Source organism: Chroicocephalus ridibundus, chromosome 1, assembly GCF_963924245.1.
Source record: "Chroicocephalus ridibundus chromosome 1, bChrRid1.1, whole genome shotgun sequence".
NCBI classification, from domain to species: Eukaryota; Metazoa; Chordata; class Aves; order Charadriiformes; family Laridae; genus Chroicocephalus; species Chroicocephalus ridibundus.
Genome location: NC_086284.1, coordinates 155,139,761 through 155,161,846, shown reverse-complemented (window position 1 = coordinate 155,161,846; position 22,086 = coordinate 155,139,761). Strand labels below are relative to the sequence as shown.

General features: G+C 41.5%; 1 protein-coding gene across 4 annotated transcripts in view; it reads right to left on the bottom strand.

Moving 5' to 3' along the window:
- The window catches only part of BICD1 (BICD cargo adaptor 1), a 185,132-nt gene that overhangs the window by 54,021 nt on the left and 109,025 nt on the right, over positions 1–22,086 (bottom strand). For all 4 annotated transcript variants that reach the window (XM_063319371.1, XM_063319379.1, XM_063319388.1 and 1 more), the window contains exon 3: positions 570–722. In XM_063319371.1, the coding sequence (XP_063175441.1) occupies positions 570–722 (153 nt within the window). The remainder of the gene's footprint in view (positions 1–569; positions 723–22,086) is intronic.

The window sequence follows — 22,086 nt, the reverse complement described above, 5'->3', positions numbered from 1 at the left end:
TGTAATGAGGAAAACAAAAGACAAACTAGGAACATCTGATGTCCCTTCGCCTATTTTCGAAGCTTGCTAAACTTGCGGGTTAGCAGGGCTGAGAAGAAAGCAACACTGGTACAGGAAAACCTGAGGAGCAGGGGAAAAAAGGAGAATGGGGAGAAGATTATTTCCGCTTTTCTCCATTTCAGTAGAGGAAAGGACATGCAGGAAACCAACCGAGAGGAAACAGAGGGCTGAGCTCTGCCACTGGGCACCAAGTTCAGCGTGCAGGGAGGGAGGAGAGGAAAAGCAGGAAGCAAAAAGATACGGTTCTATCTATATTAATAATTCCTCCACTATTACATAAGTTCCTCAACAAAATATTCCTCCAGGATTTTCCTAAAACTGAGGTAATGGCCTCCTCATACATCAAAACCGGCCAATAACACTGATTCAGAATAAGCGTTTAGCAAAAACACAACTAAAAAAAACATAGAAAGGAACTTCTATCAAAGTGCTCTGCGGGATCACATTATGGAAATCTGAGAAAATGTTGTCATTTTTCAACATAGTGCCTTGAAGCTTTCGATGCTTACTTGATTCTGTTTCAGCGTGGACACCAGTTTCTGTAAAGTGATGTTTTCTTCTTCAAGCTCAGTGTAGTCCTGTAGAAGTCTCGCCTCTCGAAACTTGTACTCTCGAATTTCATCTTTCATTCGTATCCTCTGTAGTTCCACCATTTCATTATTCTGATGAGAGAAAATGCAAGTGCGTTACCATTCATGCACAGCCACTTTAATGACGGACACTGCCTTTAGAAAAGGCCAAACAAAAAATTAATCCTCAAACAGAAATGATTTAACAGTGCAAATCAAAACAGCATCACCTTTTCATCTCAGGCCAAGCAGTAATTTCAGGTGTGTGCTAGCAATGCAGAAATGAGAACATCTAATAAAGAAGGTCGATTAAAACAGCTTGAAGATTAGATGCTTATTGAAATGGAAAACCTGGCAAGGCTTTATCATCTCATTGGTTTTATTGCTCTACGATACCGTTGGATTTAAATAAAATTACCCCGTTTTCCACCGAAGGATGCTTTCTACATCCATACAGAAAAGCAACGAGTAGCGGCATCTGTTCTGTAAAGCCATCTGTTTCTGAGCAAGGTGTACTCGCCCGTTTGTACCTGCAGGCATTAGAGCGGCACACAGGTAGGCGGGGGGGACCTGCCAGGCAGACGGCTGTAAAGAACTCATCAAAAACCTGACAACTGCATTGCTGTGCTGAGCAGGATGACACCCTGTGAGCCTGAGAACACACAAGGTCACCACTTGATTTTCCCCATTAGCGTATGCAGTTCCCAGACAGCCTTATGAGAGAGGTTGCGAAGGATCCGTTTCACCAAAAATTGCTTCCGTTGGATTCCAGCTCTGACTGAGCTTGACATCAAGGATCTGGTTATTCCAGAAAGACTCTGCTGGCACAACCCTATGCACTATGGGAAGGTGGAGTTAACACACAGCTGGAAAAGAACAGTGACCAACACGGTTGGTAGGATCAACCGCTCCCTCTGCTTTGAAGAGAAGCCTGCATTTTCCTGATTAATAGGAATAGGCATAATCAGCCACGTCTTCTCCTTGGCTGCAGGAGGAACCTGAGCATTGGCTCAGCAGCTGGTGGAGGGAAGCGCTACTGTGACCTTAATGATGGGGCAGAGTCCCCTCGCTGCTGGGGTGTCAGAAAGAGCACGCCTGAGAAGCAGTAATGGGTTTCTATAAAAGATTCCAGTGTGGCGGGAGGGCAACCACTGGCCTGATAGCTACCTGGAAATGTCAAACATTTAAAAAAATTATCGCAGCAGAAACTGTAGTCAGTGAGCTCTGAATAGATCAATCTGTACAACTCACTCTTTAGTACACAAAGGATAAAACCACATGTTCTGAATTGAGGATAACAGAACTTGGCTCAGCACCTAGGTTAAATAAACAGTTGTAACCCCCTGGAAAATAACATTGCAAAGCATGGAAAAAAACTACGTTGATGCAAGAGCTACAAAAGCACTTATAAAATGAAGCCTTTTTATTAAAGAAAAATGAAAACTGTCACCTTCCCCCTACTGACAGCTACTTAAGAAGAAATAAAGACCCTACATGATTTCTTAACTGAAGGCATGCCTTTGGTTTAAAAGATTCCCAGTGGCAGAAGAGCCACAGAGCACTAGATGAAAGTAACTCTCTGCAAATATTCCTGCATCCATCACTGCCTAATAGACCTCCGAGTGAACTGTAAGAATGGCACCGCAGATGATTTCACGAGCTGAAGGCATTCTGTACCTCAGGGCTGCCCTTATACGTTTTGTTTCTCTCAGCAGGTTCTCAGCTGTGGTGATTATTGACACTTGCTAGGTGTGGGTACACGTGCAAGTCTGAGGCAGCACGCGAACGACACCAAATGCACGACTCCACTGTGTCAGGTATAATTAAGCTACTCTGCAACTCTCCCGGTGTTTGGAGGAAGATCAGCCCAGGGAATGAATGGGAACCGGCTGACACCCATCCAACGCATGCAGTCACATCGCTGGTTGAAAGGAAGGTCTCTCCGAAAAGGGAGGAAGAAAAAAAGGTGGCAAGAGATGGAGGACCAGAGCAATCCTGATATATTATTTCCCTGAAAGGGTACAAGGCACTCTACTTTGAAAAAGCCTCTGATAGTAACTCTGTAAGGTCAGAGTACTCCTTTGTCTTTCCTATTACTGTAAACAGCAAAAGAAAAAGGGAGCTATCATCTTGCTGGAGTGCACCACCATTTCTTTAAGATGACAGAAACCACATTCCTTCACTACTTGTAACTGCTCCTTCTCCTACATCATCTTGGACGCATAAACAGAAGCATTTATAGCACTTCTCCTCTTCCTCTTACACATGCAGAAACTATCTCTGCAGAGCAACCTCTACTCCTCATTACTTATGGCATTTGGTCAAGGAAGAAACAGTATGAAAAGGGCAGACTCGCCAGCCGGAGCATCCCACCAGCCGTGCCTGCTGAAGCACTGCCTGCCGTGCTTCCCATGACCCGGGCCAAGGCCTCCGCTGGAAGCAATCATACTGCTCTGCCACAGGGAAAAAACTAACTCAGCACCTCAGAGAATAGGGTATCACCTTTTCGAAGTAAAGTAAAATGTGCTTTTTGGCACTGTAAACACCCCGGGGTTATTCTCCACGCTCCCAGATGCCTCCTCCTACTTGCAAACATCCAGCTGCAAAGCGCTCTAGTGCTGTCACTGCTTCCCATGAAAGGTGATGCTGCCGTGTGACAGGGCAAAAGCCTGGCGTTATTGAGGTTTATGAGTGAGTAGCCACAGGACACGCTGAAGGGCTGTTCTGTTTTCCTTTGTATGACATCTCTATGCATTTTGTGGAAGTGAACTAGTCTTCAACCTACCAAAAAAAAAAAAATCATGCCAAGTTTATTCTTTGTTACTGTCAATAAGCAGTATAAATTTGTTTCCATCAAACGCTCTGATTAAATACAGTATCTTCTTGCAATTCTCTTATTGTTATTTTGAACTATTTTAAATATTTATTTCTTAAGCACACTATATGCAGTTACAGAAGACAGATCTTGCTGTACAGGTACAGTGGCGGTAAGATGCAAACTTTTTATTTGGCCATTGCATCAGTCCTTTTCTGAGGTGACTTGGACTTGTATGAAAACAGTATGGCAGGATTTAAAACACAAGGCAAAAAGAGTCTGTCAGCAGGGTGGTTATCTGTATGAGCCACTAGAGGACAATGTAACTCAAATTATTAGTAAAATAATTCGTAATTAAACTTTACTGGTAATCAAGCACTGAACATTAAACTTGCAGGACAGAGCAATTGAGCCAGATGCTTTTACTAGGGCACATTTCCAGAGAGGATTCCCTTATGAACTACTGTTATGTGTAAAAACCAAATTAAACCAAGAGGTGGAGCTAATGATACACGAGCAATGTTTTAATGGCTGTAAATTATTTTCAGTCCCAGTCAGCGGCTGAACATGGTGCAACGGTTCTAATGGATTGGTGCCAAAGAAGAAGGAAAAGGCCTTTCTATGAAACTATAGAAAACAACAGAGTCCTTGTCAGCATTGCATCTAATTACACGTGAGCATTAATTGTGGAAGATGTCAGTCACATAGCATGTCTAATGAACCTACACATAACAGAACAGACCACAAGAAATTAAAAACAGAAGGCTCAGTTGAGATAAAGTCTGTTCAGGTCACCTGTCCACTACTACTTAGATATATTTTCAGACTTGCCATATATGAAAAGTCAAAGACATCTCTAGGTTTTACAGGGGCAAGGACCATATCTCTACCATACAAACTTCACTTCAATCCTGGCAGGTCTCCAAACATCAGTGGAATAATAAATATTAAATAATAAACTTTTGTACTCGTGCCGGTTTTCGCTGGGGTAGAGTTAATGTTCTTCATAGTAGCTAGTATGGGGCTGTGTTTTGGATTTGTGCTGGAAACAGTGTTGATAATACAGGGATGTTTTAGTTACTGCTGAGCAGGGCTTATACACAGTTAAGGCCTTTTCTGCTCCTTGCACCACCCCACCAGCGAGTAGGCTGGGGGTGTGCAAGATATTGGGAGGGGACACAGCTGGGACAGATGGCCCCAACTGACCACAGGGGTATTCCATACCGTGTGATGTCACGCTCAGCATATAAAGCTGGTGATAGAAGGAGGAAGTGGGACACGTTCGGAGTTACGATGTTTGTCTTCTCAAATAACAAGAGTGATGGAGCCCTGCTTTCCTGGAGGTGGCTGAACACCTGCCTGCCAATGGGAAGCAGTAAATGAATTCCTTGTTTTTCCTTGCTTTCACATGTGGCTTTTGCTCTACCTATTAAACTGTCTTTATCTCAACCCATGAGTTTTCTCACTTTTAATCTTACGATTCTCTCCCCCGTCCCACTGGGAGGAGGGTGAGCGAGTGGCTGTGTGGTGCTTGGTTGCTGGCTGGGTTTAAACCATGACAGTACTTCTTACCAAAATTAAATGCAATGTATATGAACATATTATTCATTTTTGATTCAGTGTAGATTTTTACAATGCTGTATTCCATATGCTACACGCAGAGCGCATTATATTAATTGTATGTGTAGACACTTTGTAATATCAAACAATGCAAGTGAGAAGGTACTTTAAAATGAAAGAATGGAAATATCTAACTTTGAAAACAATGAGAAAGGGCTTTAAAAAAAATATATGATTCCCACATGGTCATTTTTTTATTAGAACACCCCCATTGTTGCCCAAGGAAGACACTTGTTACGGCCTTGTGTCCTATCAATATACCTAAGGAAAGCAAACTGGTCAAGGGACAGTGACCTGAAGCAGGGTATTCTCATCTCCAAGATGAGAAGGGAACTCTGTGGCTCTTGATTTCTTGAACTGTGGACCCATAGACTGAACTTACTGAAAACTGGGGTTGTTTTGAAGCCTTCTTGTTAAAGTGAATGCAGTTCCGTTAACTATTTTGATTCTATCTTGGAGTACATAAAAGACTTTTTGTATTTCTGGCTTATATCAACTAGTTTTTGTGCCACACAAAATCGGGGAACTAGTGTTTGGGCCTTTTCCCTACATTTATTTCATCCAAGTTTTCATTAAAAGATTACAGGTCCTTACTGCAGTAAAATATACTATTTTTCACACTGCAAAACAGCCTTATAATCAGAAATTTAGTATATGCCCCAAACTACCCTGAATAAATCACTACTGATCTGTTGGAATATGCAAGCCATAGCATGATGCTGTGCGTAACTTTCTAATTTTCAGAACTCATGAGGAAGAGAACAATGGAAAATTTATGTACTTCCAATTTAATGGCACGGTATTATAGCTGATGCAGTATAAAATCCCGTTCAATCTGATGACAGTTTTATTGCACTAGCAGTAAATTGAATGTAATAGGAAGTTTATGCTCAGACTAATATCCATGATCTCATGTGTTTGTTGACAAGTCTCACTGTAAATCTGTATGTCATGTTTACTTTACTCTGCAGAGGAAAATTAAAGGTATATTTTTCATGAGAAACAATAGGCATATCACGGAAAATACAATTTAACTAGGGTTCAAATTAATTACAAACATGCTGACTTCACATGGAGCAGCACTACCAGCACAACTTTGGCCAAAGATAGGCTTGGGACGTCCTTCAGGATCATTCTGTCACAAAACTAACCTCATTTATAAGTGATTTTGGCTTCTTTTTTAATATATTGTTTTTATCTACTTGGCAACATGCAGGTATGAATAAATTAATGAGAAATTATGAGGAAAAAAATTAACCAAACCCTTAAGTATCTTTGATCCGTTATTTTTAGAATACACAGATACACCCTTAGAAACTTTAAAGCCCAATTATATCTCCTCTTTAGAGGAGATTAACTTCTAATGTGAACTACGGGCACATTTTTTGTTTTCTGTAAACAAAGGAAAATCTAATTCTGCATCATACAGAGAATTCTTCTCACCAGCACGATGTAGCAGGACACCAGGACACCACTGGAAAGCCAGCCCTCCTCCTTTCTACTGATGGAAGAATCCAAAGAGGAAAATAGTACAAGGTAAAATCCCAGAAAGAGCCTTGCCATGCCAGGGAGGAGGCAGCCAGGGAGCACTCTCTGGACTGCAGAAATACCCCGCTTGCCCTGATTTTTCATTCTGAAGGGATGAGGAAAGTTGAGAGAGGAGAGGATGGAAGGGGGAACAGAAAAGCGAGGACCATTTTCTTTTATTTAGCACCAACTGTTTAAAATCCCCAAAGAAGTTCCTCTAGACTAGCCTTAAAATTCCCCTCTCTCGTATACAGGAATACTCACCCTGAACTTGAAAGAATGACATTTTCCACATTTCCACATATATTTAAAACCATAATGGGACTTTATGGATGACCTGGAGTGGCCTGGTCTGATCCTTTTGCAGAATTTGCAGACCAATCCTCCTGATTCACAGATGTAGATGCCTAGCTAAGCAGGGATGGAGCATCTCTTGCAGACCCATTTTTGCTTCCCTTTCAATACACAGATATGTCTATATCCCAAAACAAATTGTTTCAAAGATTCTTCTTCCTTATTGTTAAAAGTCTGCATCCTCCTTTTTAATCTGAATTTATCTGATCTCATCCTTCAAAAAGTTTCATTCAGGTGGCATTATTAGAGTCCATGATGTCGTATCTGATCTAACCAGCTGTATTGACATAATACTTTAAGAGCACAAATACAGCTCGTATTGTCCAAACCCACAAACCACTAACTTTTGCAATTATGTACAATTCTGACATTCCTTAGCTTTTGATATATGATTCATTGTCTCAAAACCAGAAAAAAACAGGCGTGCTATTGTGCACAAGGCATTGTCGAAAATACATCCGTAGAATAACATAAGTACCTATAATCTTTCCCTTCCATGGATTTACGTACAGAATGACAACACTATCAAAGACAAGGATGAAAAAAGCTACATATTTGTTAGCTATAGCATATTGGACAGAAGCCAGATCAAGATAATCTATATTTCAAATTCCTTCACCAGCAACATCTCTTAAATAAAGCATTTACGACTAATAACTTAATCATCTGAAATGCTCAATGCATTTAACTGGAATGGCTAAATCTAAAGAAGTAAGGTGAATTTCTATCAAGGGCAATTAAATGGCCCATTTATGTAGTTATCGCAGAGTTTGAAACCCATAATATTTAACATTGTAAATCCTGCTACTTATACATCCCTATAAAATATCTATTTTATTGACTTTAATAAATAAGTATATATAAAAAGATAGAACTAAGGAATGTTCTGGTTCTTCAGGTATTTAATTTTTCTGCTAAGTATTATGGTCACGTAATATTATAATGACTTCTTTATAAACTGATATAAACAACAAATCTCTAATCATATGCCTTTATCTGAAAAATAATGGTTCGATTTGACCACATTTATAGCCATTAATGCATTAGTATTAATGCAGTAATTATATATCAATTATATTAATATATTAATTATAACTAATATTAGCACCCTACTACAAACACTGCTAGAATATTCCTAATTCCTTCAAAGGAAGAGAAACTTTACCAAACTAAACCATATTAAAACAATTTGAGGGGAAATTCAGACTCCAGGGTTATGACACAGTTTAGTTAATATGACCTTTCTGCATATCTGCAGAATGATGTCATACGTTAACATATCATCATTGCAAACAGCAAAATATCAATTAGCTGGAAAAAGTTTTGCCACGAAAAGGACATTGTGGAAGTCGTTTTGTTTAAACTTAAAACTCTGCTACAGCTCTAGTGGCATTAAACATTTCTAAGAAGTGGGATGATTTATTTCTAAATACCACTCTGACTGGGTAAATGAAAGATGATGACACATCCATGCCTTGGAGCAGGCTGATAACAGCATCTTGCCAATGCAACAGTCTCCAGGAAGAGTCTTCCCAAAGTCCATTCATGCCTGTACTGGCCTTCAAGTTTCTCTGGGAACCAATGGACAAATCCATGGCCCAAAAGCCAGTCCCACTCCCGCTTATAGAATCATAGAATTGTTTATGTTGGAAAAACCTTTAAGATCATTGAGTCCAACCATTAACACAAGACTGTCAAGTCCACCACTAAACCATGTTCCTAAGCACCAGGTCTGCACGTCTTTTAAATACCTCTAGGGGTGGTGACACCACTTCCCTGTTTTCCTGGTTTGAGATAGAACAGAAACAATTTTCTATTCAGCAATTTTATTTTTCAGTTAAGTCTTTTCTAAGTAACTGCACTTTCTAAACCAAAGGCGTATTTTTCAGACAGTGTCTGCTTCCAGAGTGATAACATCTGATGTTTGTAGTTAATACCAAGGAATGGCAAGCAGAGAGGCTCTTGCTTATCCTTATTCCTATAACCAACCAAGGTCAGCTCACTTTGTTGTGTGCCACGTTGGAAGGTCAGAAGCAGAAGAGCATAGAGGGGTCGCACCTGTGGGGAGGAGCAGACAGGACAGGTGACCCAGAACTGACCAACAGGGTATTCCATCCCCTCTGCATCGTGCTCAGTATCAAAGCTGAGGCTCAAACCTGGGCAGCCTGTTCCAGTGTTTGACAACTCTTTCAGTGAAGAAATTTTTCCTAATATTCAAACTTTCCCTGGCACAACTTGAGGCCATTTCCTCTTGTCCTATCGCTTGTCACTTGGGAGAAGAGACGGGCCCCCACCTCTATACAAACCTTCTTTCAGGTAGTTGTAGAGAGCAATAAGGTCTCCTCTCAGCCTCCTTTTCTCCAGACTAAACAACCCCAGCTCCTTCAGCCGCTTCTCATAGGACTTGCTCTCTAGACCCATCCCCAGCTCCCTCCATGCCATGTTGTTGCTGCCATCCACCCAGCCCCATTGCTGGGGGAGCAGGATGGGTTAGGGTCCCGGGATCCTCGTGCTCTGGTCAGGATGAAAAGCACGGGGCAGGAGCGTGCAGCCAGGAGCAGACAGGGCACTACCTGCTAACGTCACGCTTCAGCCAAATTGTTTTGCTCCAGCCTCATTACTCCCACTGCACTGAACAGTCCCTGAGTAACAAACGCTTGAGACTGCACCCTCTGAAGCGGGGCTGTTGCGTGCTCTACATCACTGACTACCCCATGGCTGACTGGGTACTATTATAAAGATACTAAACTCAAATTGTTCTTGCCAGATTAGCTCAGAGAAAAAATAAAAAAAATTAAAAAAAAGGAGGGGGGGTCTGCGACGTTTTGGACTGAGCGGTAATTTATTATTTTTTCCCCCTAATTACAACCTTTCCTATGAAGGTTGTTGCTTTCTATCCACAATTTAAGAAGCCAGCAGCAGTGATTCTACATGACAATGCCTGAAGGCAGGCTTTTTGATGGAGGATCCACACGGGCCTTTTCAAGCTCATCAAGAAACCAAGAGCTGGTTTTAAAGCCTAACTGATCACTTGGGGAGAGGCATCTGCCAGTTATACGTATCCCTTTGAGAGGCCATCTGTCAGGTGCAAAGTGCCAAATTTCCTTCTAGAAGGAGGGGGCACCGGCTAACCAACAAAAGAGAAGTTGTGCTAACTGCATGTGGGTCTGTGGTCGGTTTAAGCTCAGCGGTGCCACAGCTGCTGCCCCCACGTCCTGACCCTCCCTTGGGCCAGCGCTAGCTTTCACATCATCAGCCAGATCAGGGGCAACAAGCCACCTCAGAAAACAAACAAACGAAAAGTTAGTTTTAATGGTATTTATACTCCCTGACATTGCTGACAGGGTGGACACGCTTGTGCTAGCAGGAGGTAGGGAATAGGAAGACATGCCATTTCTATTTTGGATACGTTTGCTGCTCAGCAGCAACTATATGATCTATTCCAAGTACCAGAGGTGGAAACCCAGCCCCATCGACGTAAGTGGTAAAATATACATAGCCTCCAGCAGGAATAAGATTTCACTATATGCACTGAAGCGGTGAGATGCAGGGAACAGTAAAGTGAATTCCTGAGGATGGAAAGGAGGAAAGAGGAAAGACACCACAGCACCTAAATAACAGGGGTGAGCTTGACTACTTTAGGACCCACAGCGCTTGGTTGGACTGAAAAAAATACATCCCTGTTTGACTGCTTGTTTTGCATTGCTTTCTGCTGTCTTACGCAAACTTTTGATGTCAGGATGGTTTCAGAGCTCCCTGTGATAACCCGTCTGTGAGCATGCCGGGCAGTGACTCCGTTCTCCCATGTTTCGGGCATGGAGCTAGGCTTCTTGTAAGCTTTCCATTCCCCACGGCAACGGCCTCCCCTCCTCCTTAGGACTCAGAGCTATTTTAATTAAAGCTTGCTGCTAGCTCAATCCTAACCTTCCTTACATTCCTCATATCAGTAATCAAGCTGCGCTGTCGAGGGATGCACGTGCCGGGCCAGGGCTCTCAGCTCAGCCTCCCCATCCTGCACCACACTCCGATACTATCCAAGCTCTGCTTTTTTTTCAATTTGCATGCCAAGCCAATCTTTGGCCTTGTAAATACCAGCTAGACATTGCAATCTCATTGTTGGTGAGCAAGTGCCTCTGCCTTCTCCCGCTGTGGGAGGACCGTGCTGCAGCGCCGTGTTAGAGCCGAGGAAGCTGAGAGCATGTCGACATACAGACCCAGGCCTGGGCAGCAGCACTCATAAATCCGGCGCCTCAGACAGTGCAGCTAAATTAGTAGGGGGCTGAGTTCAAATTAATGAGACACGTAATTAATCCCGATCCTCAACTCACAAAAGATCATTAAAATCATAGAAAAATGGATCTCAACTGGGACCCATGGCAGCATCTAGTCCATTTGTCTTTCCCAGGACAGGAGTAACTACATCTATGTCATTCCTGGTATCTGTCTAATCTCTTCTTAAACACGTCCAATAACAGATCCCATCACCTTCCCCAGAAAATCGCCTCCTGACTTCACTTTTGCCTTTGTCAGAAACCACTTTTGAATGTCTAATTTGAACCTGACTCTTTCGGCTGCAAGTGGAAAACAGTATTTTTTCTCTGACCCACAAAAGGCAGGAAAATAAATGCATCTGTTCCTTTCTGCAGGAGTATTCCATTTACCCACCCTACCCATCTTCACCCACCTCTCTCTCCTCTACCAACAGAAAAGCACGTGAGAAGTGAGGATCCCAGATATCTCCTACCATAGAGAAAACTTGTTAGATGTCCTTCCATGAAATACAGCAGAAATGTAGGGAGATGGGCAGTGATGACAATGGTAACTACATGTTGGGGGGGTGGGGGGGAGGAATAGGAGACCCCGATTAACACTCCATATTCCCTCTGTACCCGGCTCCTCACAGTGGATTGAGAGAGAAGAAATATATTGAAAGAAACCAAGGAGAAACCATTAATACTTTTTAGAAAGTAGTGTGAATAAATAGCTAAAGGATACAAAGAAACTATTTGCAAGTACAAGTCTATTTCAAGCAGTCATCTGCTGGGACATTCCCTATTGTTCTGCAGAGGAGCTGCAAGAATTCAGCATCAAAGCAGCTCTGTAAACCCATGCTCATGGCAGAGCTTCCCTTGTCAAAATTATTCTTGCAGATTGCCAGCTGCAGAGGTGTTTAAAAGCTTTTTGTGAATCTGCACCCACCGCCCTCCCAATGGCAGAGTATTTCAAGTTCCCCTTAAAAAAATATCAATATGGTAAAAAACGTTCCTAAGAATGGAGGAGCAACATGAAAGTTAAAGGTCGGTAATTCTTCTTCTCCAGAGGACAGAGACATGGCATCTTTAAACAAACACATCTGTGCCACAAAATTCAAGCCCTATCATGTGGTCAATTCTGTCAGTATTAAGAGAGAGTATTTCCTCAAAGTCAGGAGTAATTTCAATAATTAAAACCCATGTAACATTACCCATCTGCTGCAAGAAGCAGCACGGCATTCTGCAGCTTATTTGACCTTGTGTGCAGAACACACACCCACCCCTGCTTATTCTTCTGTGGCATGAGCTGAAACATCAGTTCAGATACAGGAGCTGATTAATATTAAAAAGATGAAAAGGGCTTGATGACTAATGCCTTTTTTTTCCTCAAAGATTTAGCATTTTTATTTTAGGTCATATATTTGAGTGACTTAGGTGGCAAATATAGCTGAAGATAAGTACCTCATCTGTCTGTAAACTACATTCTTTAGGACTGAATTTTACACATAATTTTTATTCATTACAGCACACACAGTGATCCATGAATACGAATGACTACGTAGAAGATTTGATAAAGTAAACTGCACTAAAGGTTATTTGAATTTATTGGTATGGACAGTGAAAATACCTGTTCTCAGAAAGTGTCTCTAACATGGTAGTACTCTTGACTGTTCAATATAAATTGGTTTGAAACCTGACCTTGGCTTTTATAATCTGCCCTTTATTTATTTTAATACTGACTGCATATTTCACAGATTTACTTTATATACATATATTACAGTCAGCAGTAGCGATTTTTACATTGACAGTTTTCTATCATGTCCTTAAAAGACTGAGGAAACAAGATTCTCGTTGCTCGGCACGCAGGGCAGAAATACAAATGTAATACATGCCATAGGAACACAGTGCAAGGGCTGACTACTAATGTCCTAATCTCTAGGAGAGTTACTCAAGCATGTTGCTCATGGCAGCACAGCCTCAGAATTAAATTATTCTTTTGGAAATTGAATAAACACTGAATATTATTCACTGCCTGCAATGCATCAAAACAGAAAAAAATGCCATCAAATGCCATATTTACTCAGGGAGTAAAATATTAGTCACATTCCGGGATTGTTTGACGTTGGATATTAAAATGATGCTTAAATCTATATTTTTTTTTTATTCTTTTGTATTCCCCTTTAAAACCACTGCTGTTTTCCTTTCAGCATTGGCTTCCACTGGACTTCCATCCAGCTCATGATGGGTGTTGGTCTGATAGAAGAAGCCTTCTGCTGAAACGGATTATTGAATTATTAATAAGATACGGCTAAAAGAACTGAACTGGGAATGCCCACGAAAAACTTAAACCAGCCCTTTATTTACCTAAGTATAATATTCACTAAAGCAGTGATAACTTTCTATAAATACCTTGTGGCATGAGGGGGACAGTATCTAATGGCAAATAGCGAGCGATCTCGGTGATTGTTGAAGCACATGAGAGCAAAGGGACTCGGCAGCTCTTGGTGCAAAAAGCCCCAAGCTCAGCATGAGAAGGAAGCAGTTTCCCTGTCCTTGCTGAGGTTGTTATCAAGGACGTTGATAAACGAAGAACTGCTCTTTTTCCAGATTTATGGAAATCCAGACCAAAATGCCCACGTGACAAGTCGAGGGGAAAACATTTTTCTTCCAAAGGCACGTTCACCTAAGCCTTATCTGTCTCAATATCAGTGTTTCCAAATTGTGAATTCAGCCTTCGCTCAAGCCTTTGAGCCTGCTGGTGACAGCTGGGCAAAACGGGGGTGCCAGACCGGCCCCCCTGCCCAGCTCAGACACAGGGGAGATGCCGGCAGCGTTACAGCCTCCCATCCAAGCCCTCGGCAGTGATTCCCCCCGAGATGCAAGGGCACCCACGTGTAACGTTGGAGTGCTGGACTGTAAATCTCCAGATACTGAGAAGAAACTTCCGTGGCAGCGAAGGATTGCAGCCCAAAGTCTTAATTGCTCCCTCTGCTCTCTCACATCCTAGCAGGCCACTGCTGATTGATAGCTCGTGCTCCCTTCGTTTTGTTTCTTTTCTAACTGATTTTTAATATAAAATATAAGAAAACATTAGAGGACGGCTCCAAGCTCATTACAGTGTTCTTAAATTTCCTCTGAGTTTTTAAAGTATTCAACCAAGACCCTGATGTAACATCATTACTAATGAAACCCAATATTAGTTTCAGCAAATAACTATTTAAATGCCAAGTTTCTCAGTTCTTATTCTGTTGTATGGCCAATGGCTTGATACAGCACAACTGAATTCAGTTATATGCAGAAAAAAAAAAAAAAAGCACAGCAGAATAATCAATCTGGTAAAATGACAGACGTCCGCAGGGAGGAAAAACAACATCACACTTGAACTAGGTCAGAATTCAGACAAGCAACAGGAGTAAGATGAGATTTATGAACTTCCCCCCATTAATTGATCAACATATTCCATGTCATACCTACAAAATTGTGGACCATTCTCAGGTTTTTTCTCATTGAAATACTGCTACCAGTGTCTATAAGGAAGACGACCTAGGTTGCTAACAATTTCTTGGGCTCTTAATAATTAAACTGAGGTTATGTTTACCCAGCACCTCAACCAGAGAATCGGCTTTGCATCTTCCTGATCTTGTGTGCCTACGTACAAATATACATATGGGACATGGGATATGCATCACACCTACACCCTTTCACCATGATCTTTGTGCAGTGTGATGTAGGACATTGTCAAATACAAGGGTAGAACGGGAAAAATCCCCCAAACAGAACTTCTGGTGTAACCACAGCTTTTGGCAATGGATGACCCCTGCTGGAGACTGCACACTTGTTTAATAGCCTCTACCTTTGATCATGTGGAAGTTTCTGCGACACAGGTAATTTTTCTTCAGCTTGTACGGACTGCAAGTACCTCTTGTGAAAGACTGCAACCATGAGCAGAAAAAATTAATTGTGCAGCCGCATCTGTCTGTCCTTTACCCTCGGCAGACATTACTTTGCAGCAGTTTGTTGTCTCCTGCAGGAGTGGTGGAGCTGCAGCAAGCACAGGGAAGCGCTGAGCTGCTTTAGGAAAAGAACATCCCCATTACAAATCAGAGACATTAATTGTGTGGGAAGTACTAAGTCAAAATCCCTAGGTTTCCATAAAGTATGGATTTTTTCCTATGTGCAATTCAAAGCCTCAAGTTAAAGTTAAAAATCCATCTCTGGCCTTGGACCAGAGAGAGTAGGAACCATCGCTTTCCCTATGGACATTTCCAGCTATCATCACTAAATGGGAAGCTTCTGGAGACAGCTCTCACATAGCAACAAAAGGATGAATAAGACATGAGCCTCTGAATCCTAAATGTTTTTCCCCTACACTCCTGAGCCCCTCAGAGATCATGTTAGTTGAAGCTGGGTTTCAGGAGCATCTAGACAGAATTCAGATGTACTCTTTGTTTTTAGCCTAGCACACTGTGGTATCACAACTGCATCGTCTGAAACAGGCCTTTTTTTTCCTTGCTCTTATAAATAAATGTAGCATAAAGCCTAAACATTTTCCTCCGTCAGTCTCATTAAGGGACTGAAGCAGCTTTAGCACTGTTCCGACAGGCTGCTCTTTGACCCTGACTGAGCTGGCGTTTTGTTTAGAAACTGCTTTACTCATGAAACTACATACTTAAGAGAAGGCATGCTAGTTTTCTAACACAGGAGACAGATTTCAAGCAAAATTAAACATGCCTGTTCCAAACAGACTTTAATTTTGTTTCTTCTCATTCCCTTGGAGAAGTGTTTGGGTGACCCAGAGAAAGCCCAGTGAATCTCATCAAACTGTTTTCCTCTAATGTAAACACTGTACTGAAAGTCTTTCCTGCCCTTATGACTTGTTCTAAAGTCAGCAATAAAAAATCCCGCCCTGCTTAACACCACCACCAATTCAGTTTTTCCCTCTTCTCTACCATTTTTGGTCCTTTTTCTCCCTACTGGAGACTGCCAAAATACTTGTTTCTTCTGCCCCTCCAACCTTTACATCTTATTCCCTATTTCTTCAATAAGAGGTGTGAGTGTGCTGAACTTGCAACAAAGTTCTCTCAAATATCTGTCATTTGAGTTAAACAGGGGTTGAGGAAAGATATACAAATGTGATTAGCTAATTAGTAATAGCTAAATTCAAAGTGGAAAGAAAAAAAAGATTGCTAATCTTGCAGGCTGCTCATTTGCCAAACTTCATCAACAAAGTGCATTACTACCCCAGTGATGACAAATGTTTTACGCTGTTTATTTATTTGCTAAAGAAGAAGAAAGCACCATACCCTAGTGACAAAAACCAGAAACAAAAACCAACCACAACAGTCTATGCCTCTGTGCTACCTGTCTCCTGGACGGTGGGACAGGCTGGTCTCAAAAATGCTGTTTTCCTCTGCAGCTTTATGAAATGAGGATACTGTTTGGCAATCAAAGTCCTTTTTTAAAAAAAAAAAAAATTAAAATCAAAGTCCTTTTAAAAAAAAAAATAAAATCAAAGTTTTCTCCCAAGTTCATATTCATGGGAAAAACTTAATTGAGACAACCAAACCAAAGCCAAACCATCATTTTGAAAAAGAAAACCCAACTCTCAGTAAAACAGTCATGATACTCTTAGCTCTCAGCTTGGGAGAAGGAAAGGCTGGGGCACACTGTGGACATGACTTTTTGTCTCCGCAGTCCAGAACCCCCTGGCTGAAAATGCGTATTTTATCATATATCAGCTAGTGTGTGTTAATTAGCCCATATTAAAAGCATACAACGGAGAACGTAAGTCATAATATGCTTGCATGTCACATGGCTGAGTTCAGTCTCACCAGGTGTTAACAATGTCATACATTAGCCTCAGGATTTTAACATTTAGCAGCTATAAACGGGGTGGGGGGGTGGGAATATGTCTTTTCTTTCTTTTATGTTTGGCAAGGCCCTGAACATTTGCTTGAAATTAAGTGTAGTAAGTCAAGATTAGTCAGAACTTGATTAATCACACCTGAATCTTACTTTTCTCCTACTACAGAGCTACATTCACACATTTCACTTAGGCGTAACGTGCTGCAGTAAGGAATAGCCCATGCCACAAGCCCGAGCATCGGCGCCTTTCTCTTCTACAGAAATCCTAAGTCTGATCCAAATTCAGGGTAATCAGGGGAAGAATCTGGATAGGAAATCTGAAGCACTGTCAGTTTGAAGAGCTTTGAATGGGATCCCACGTTTCTGGCAGGTGTTGGAACGGAAGGGGTAGGTAAGGCAGCAGCAGATCGCAAGGCACACGCCAGCCTGTGGCACAGCTACTTTCTTGCACTGGCCTTGAGGTGAAGCACCATCTCTCTGCCAGGATCTGAGCAAAAACCAAAGGCTCCCTTTCTCCCAGCCCTGGGAAATGGCTCGGAGACGGAGCTCCTTCTGATCGTACGATATATTTCACCACACCAAAACCAGTGCTGATTGTGCACCGCACCGATAAGGAGGACAGTCAAGGTTCTGGATAAAGCTCAGTACAGCCCTTTGGAAACACTGCAATGCCCCAGTACTTGTTTCAGACAGGAACTCTTCTTTGTTTTCAAAGGTGAAAGGGGTCTGCTTTATACAAGGCAGTCTCCGTTAATATGGGCTTTCATGGGAGAACAAAAGCCGGTGATGCAATTTTTCCTGCTTAGAATCTCAATTAGAAACTTGGATTTAGCACCAGTACACAGCTTCGAGAGTAACTGGGAAATGGGAGAGAAAAGTTGATGCAGAAGAAGGAATTCCTGAAAATTAAAAAAAAACCTTTGTTTTAAAGAAAAAGCTATCTGTAATAACCTAATAATTTAATAGCAAACCAAAAAGGGTGGTAAATTCTTTAAATAATCCATCAAAGAAAACGCAGAACGTCGTTAGTATTTTCTGTTTGAGCACACAAAATAGATGCGAAAGAAAACTGCTACATGACAGAGTCTGGGTCTTCTTTTGCAGGGTATAAAGAACCCCCCAATAGATTCATACTAGCACTGCTAAAAGCTACTCAAGAGCACTGGAAAAAAATTACAATATTTGAACCTTGGGTAGGGAAATCAGTACATTTCAGCTAGTGTTATGGATATGAGAATTCCAGGAATTTCTGACCTTTAGGATGCAGCACAAACTTCCTCCATCATCTCACACAGATCAGCAAGTGTGAAAGGAACCAACAAATGCAAGAAGGCAGCCAGTTATAAAAACCTGGGATCTCAGCCTCTATGCCTCAACTTCCCCATTAGGAGAAAAATCTCCTGGAATTATCGTAAATTTGTACCAGTTATACACTTTAAGAACTTAGAGCACTGTTAGAACAGAGTGCAAAAATTTGATAACCAGATAAAACAATACACGCATCTATATAAAGAGGTAGGAATTTTGTAAAACGTGACTTGGTTGTTTTTTTAAAAATAATGTCTTATTGCAAACAGAATTTATTTCCATAATATTTTACCTCTCATATGAATAAGATGAATGTGTGCTGTAAGAAGAGACTAGTTAAATTATCTCACCAAGTACGCAGGGAGGTGAACAGATGGCAGCACCACTGAGGTAGCAATGGGAATCGCTAGTCCTCACTTATCCAGATGATCTTTATCATTTCCATAACATTAGAAAGTGACTCACCTATGAAATACAACGTTCTGAGGATGAGGCAGAAAATTTCCTTTTTTTCCCCTAGAATGGAAGATTATGGACTGTCTAGACGTCAGCATTATATCATCAGTAGTTCTAAAAGGAAATCACATACAGAGATACCCCATTTCTGCTAACCTGCGGGCTTTCTTTTCTTAAAGACTACTTACTTGATACAGAACGTTTTTTCAGAATGTATGTGAACTATGTGCACGTTCTATGTGCAAGTTCTGACGGTAGCTACCTCAGGTTGTTTGGTTTCTTTGTAGACTTTTTTGGATAAGATTCTCTTGAGCTGCACATCCACCATTATCTTGCCCATAAAGAGAACTGGTTTAGAGCACAATTATTGTGCCCAGCCAAAACATGCATGACAGCATTTATAAGGAGCCAATCCCTTACCCATGGAAGGCAAACCATGGTTGGTTTGGGGCGCTTTTGAATTTATATAGTCAAATGAAACACACAGGGACAAAATACCTTGGTCATACTGAGAAAGAAAACTTCCTGCTTATTTATCCCATCCTGCCGTATGTTCCAAAGCAAAGGAGAAAGGTCTTAATTACAGGAGTTACTGGAGTACTTCCTTGCCTACAAATCAGAGCCTTTTCAGAAAAAGAATTTGTTTTATTGCTATTTCCATTAACAGCTAGAGCTCACAAATGAGTTGTTAAGTGCAGCGTTTCACACTAAAGCCAAGAAAATTAGCTCGATTTTACTGAATGGAAGAGAGCAGTGTGGAGTTGTGTGTTTGGGGTTTGTCTGGGTTTTTTTTTTCTTTGATTTAGCATGCCAGTATGCAAACGGTTAAACAGCGACCTTTAGCAATTTTTAGTAGCAATTGTCAGACAGGAGGCAAATATATACGAGATATAGTTCAGCTGAGGTCAACAGTGATGCATTAGGGATTAATTTTGGCCAAGGTCTATAAACATACTATATGCAGACAAACACGTCTGGTGCCTCTTTACACCTAGACAAGACCCGTTCCGGGAAAAAAAAGAAAAAAAAAAAGAAAAAAAAAAGCAAACAAAAAAAGCAGAGCACTTAAGGTCTCAGAAACTTGTCCCTCACATAAGCAATTGAAAAGAGCAAGTCAAATTAGGGCACAGACTGGAACAGAGCTTCTAAAGTCTGATCTGGCACCAAGATGCTTCCTGTAGCCAGCTGTCTGTACCTTACAGGAAAAAAGCCTCCCAGGGTAACTCTTGCAGCGTAAGAAGATTGGAAATGTTCTGTGTGCCGCAGAACTTCATTCCAATGCAAATCTTGCATTCTTTTTTTCACAGTAACTATGAGGTTTAATATCCTTGAATCAGGGCACGCGCACAAAGCTGAGGGATGGTGACTTTTCTATGACGGGACAGTGCTGGAGGGTGTAACTACTGCACTCCCTGAATCTTATAAGGGAATTTTTAACTTAATTGAAGATGCAATACATGCCTGAGTTTGCCTACAGGCTGTCTTTACACTGAGGATAGTCGAAATGCATGTGTCTGGCCTGAGTAAGGCAGAAAATTATTAAACGTGTAAGGCTACAAAACACACTGAAAAGTCAGTAATGCCCAGGTAAGAAAGGAATACAGTCTTCCTGGCAGGTGACACACAGAAAAGATGTCTGCAAACACAAGAGAAGACATCGCTGCAGTTCTCCCTTTACTCAGAGAAAACAGCAAGTGAGATCTGGAGGAGCCACTTCCTGGCTGAAAAAATCCCCAAACCAGTGTTATCAGCTCTGGATGTTTTATTCCTTATCAGCTCTTCTTAAAACACAAACACCAATCCTACTCACCGTATACAGCAGTGATCTTGGCAAAGAAAGAAAAGCCTACCAACCCATCAACGCAGAGAGGAGTGCACTTGTGCAAGGCCCACATACAACCCCTTAATGTTCATTATCTTAATCAGGGAAGATGCTCTATTAGAGCTTTGGTTGTTCTTTCATATCCACATCCTCGCAAAACTCGACTGCTGTCCTTTTTATCCGCGTCCAGAAAAGCCATGCTGGAGCCACAGGAAATCCATCCGTCTCCTCTGGGAGAAGAATCATCTTCGAATTAGCCCCGAGTGCTATCGCTAGCTGCAAGCCAGCTACCCGGCAGCACGGCAAACCTCTACGAGGACCGCGTTGATTGCAGTTGGCGCCCTCCAAAAAGCCCAGCCACGCACGGGCGAGCTCAACACACACCCAGACACATCTCCTCATCACTTTTAAACCTATCAGTACAGCTATGTCTTAAATCTAGCTGGATTTAAGAGAAGGGGTAGGATGTGCTTTGGACCGTGCAACAATAACATAGGATAAATATTGTTTGTTTTAAAGGAAGTCTGAGGCCTCTTTTGAAAAAAATTAAGTACATATATATATAGAAAAATGTTCACCTTGGGTAAACTCTCCCTGCTATTAAAAGAATTTGTCTGTTTTTCATGTATTCTGCATAACATAACAGAAGTTCTTCAAATTAATGACTTTTTTCAGTGAAGCTTTTCACTCCAAGGGCTGTGAAAATGCAAGGTACTGGTACTGCATGGACTTGCTGTTCAGCTGACCAGCTGGGAGGGCAGGGAACCACCACACGCACCAGTAGAAGCTGCAGGACGGAGGAAAAGGTGGGAGAGATACTTCATATTACGGATGCACTTTCCTGAAGGGCTAAATTAGTGCTTCGGTGCTTGTTGTTATTTTCTAAAAGCAAAGCAGTAAAACCTCTAGGAAAATAATAAAATTAAATAAATCTATGTTCTGAAGAACGTGAAGATTGTTCCCAAAACAATGGAAAACAAAATGTCTGCTTCATACACAACCTTTCTCAGGTGAAATTATTTTCCCCCATCCTTGTAACAATAATAGGCTATCAAGGGCTGTGCAATAAAACCCCACACTATAAAGTGAAAATTACAGCAAGAAAAAAATAATCTGTATCTAACTGGAGAACAGCGTAGCTGAAAACACAGGTTGAGTCTATGTATTCACAAGAGGCAGCAATAAGTCATGTTTAGAAGTTAACCCCGATCATGCCGAAAGATTTAAAGTTCCTAATGGATTACAGACAGGAGCTGAAAAGCACAAAGCCAGAGGAGGGGAAGGCACGTGGCTCCGCACCCCAACAGCCCCTGAGTTATGTGCTTCAGTGGAGGAAGTGACATGTGTTTATTTTACTTTACTGTTGTTTTCACAACCCATTTTACCACACCATTGAATGACACCGTTAAACGGCCTGAACTGTTTTTCAGCTGCAGC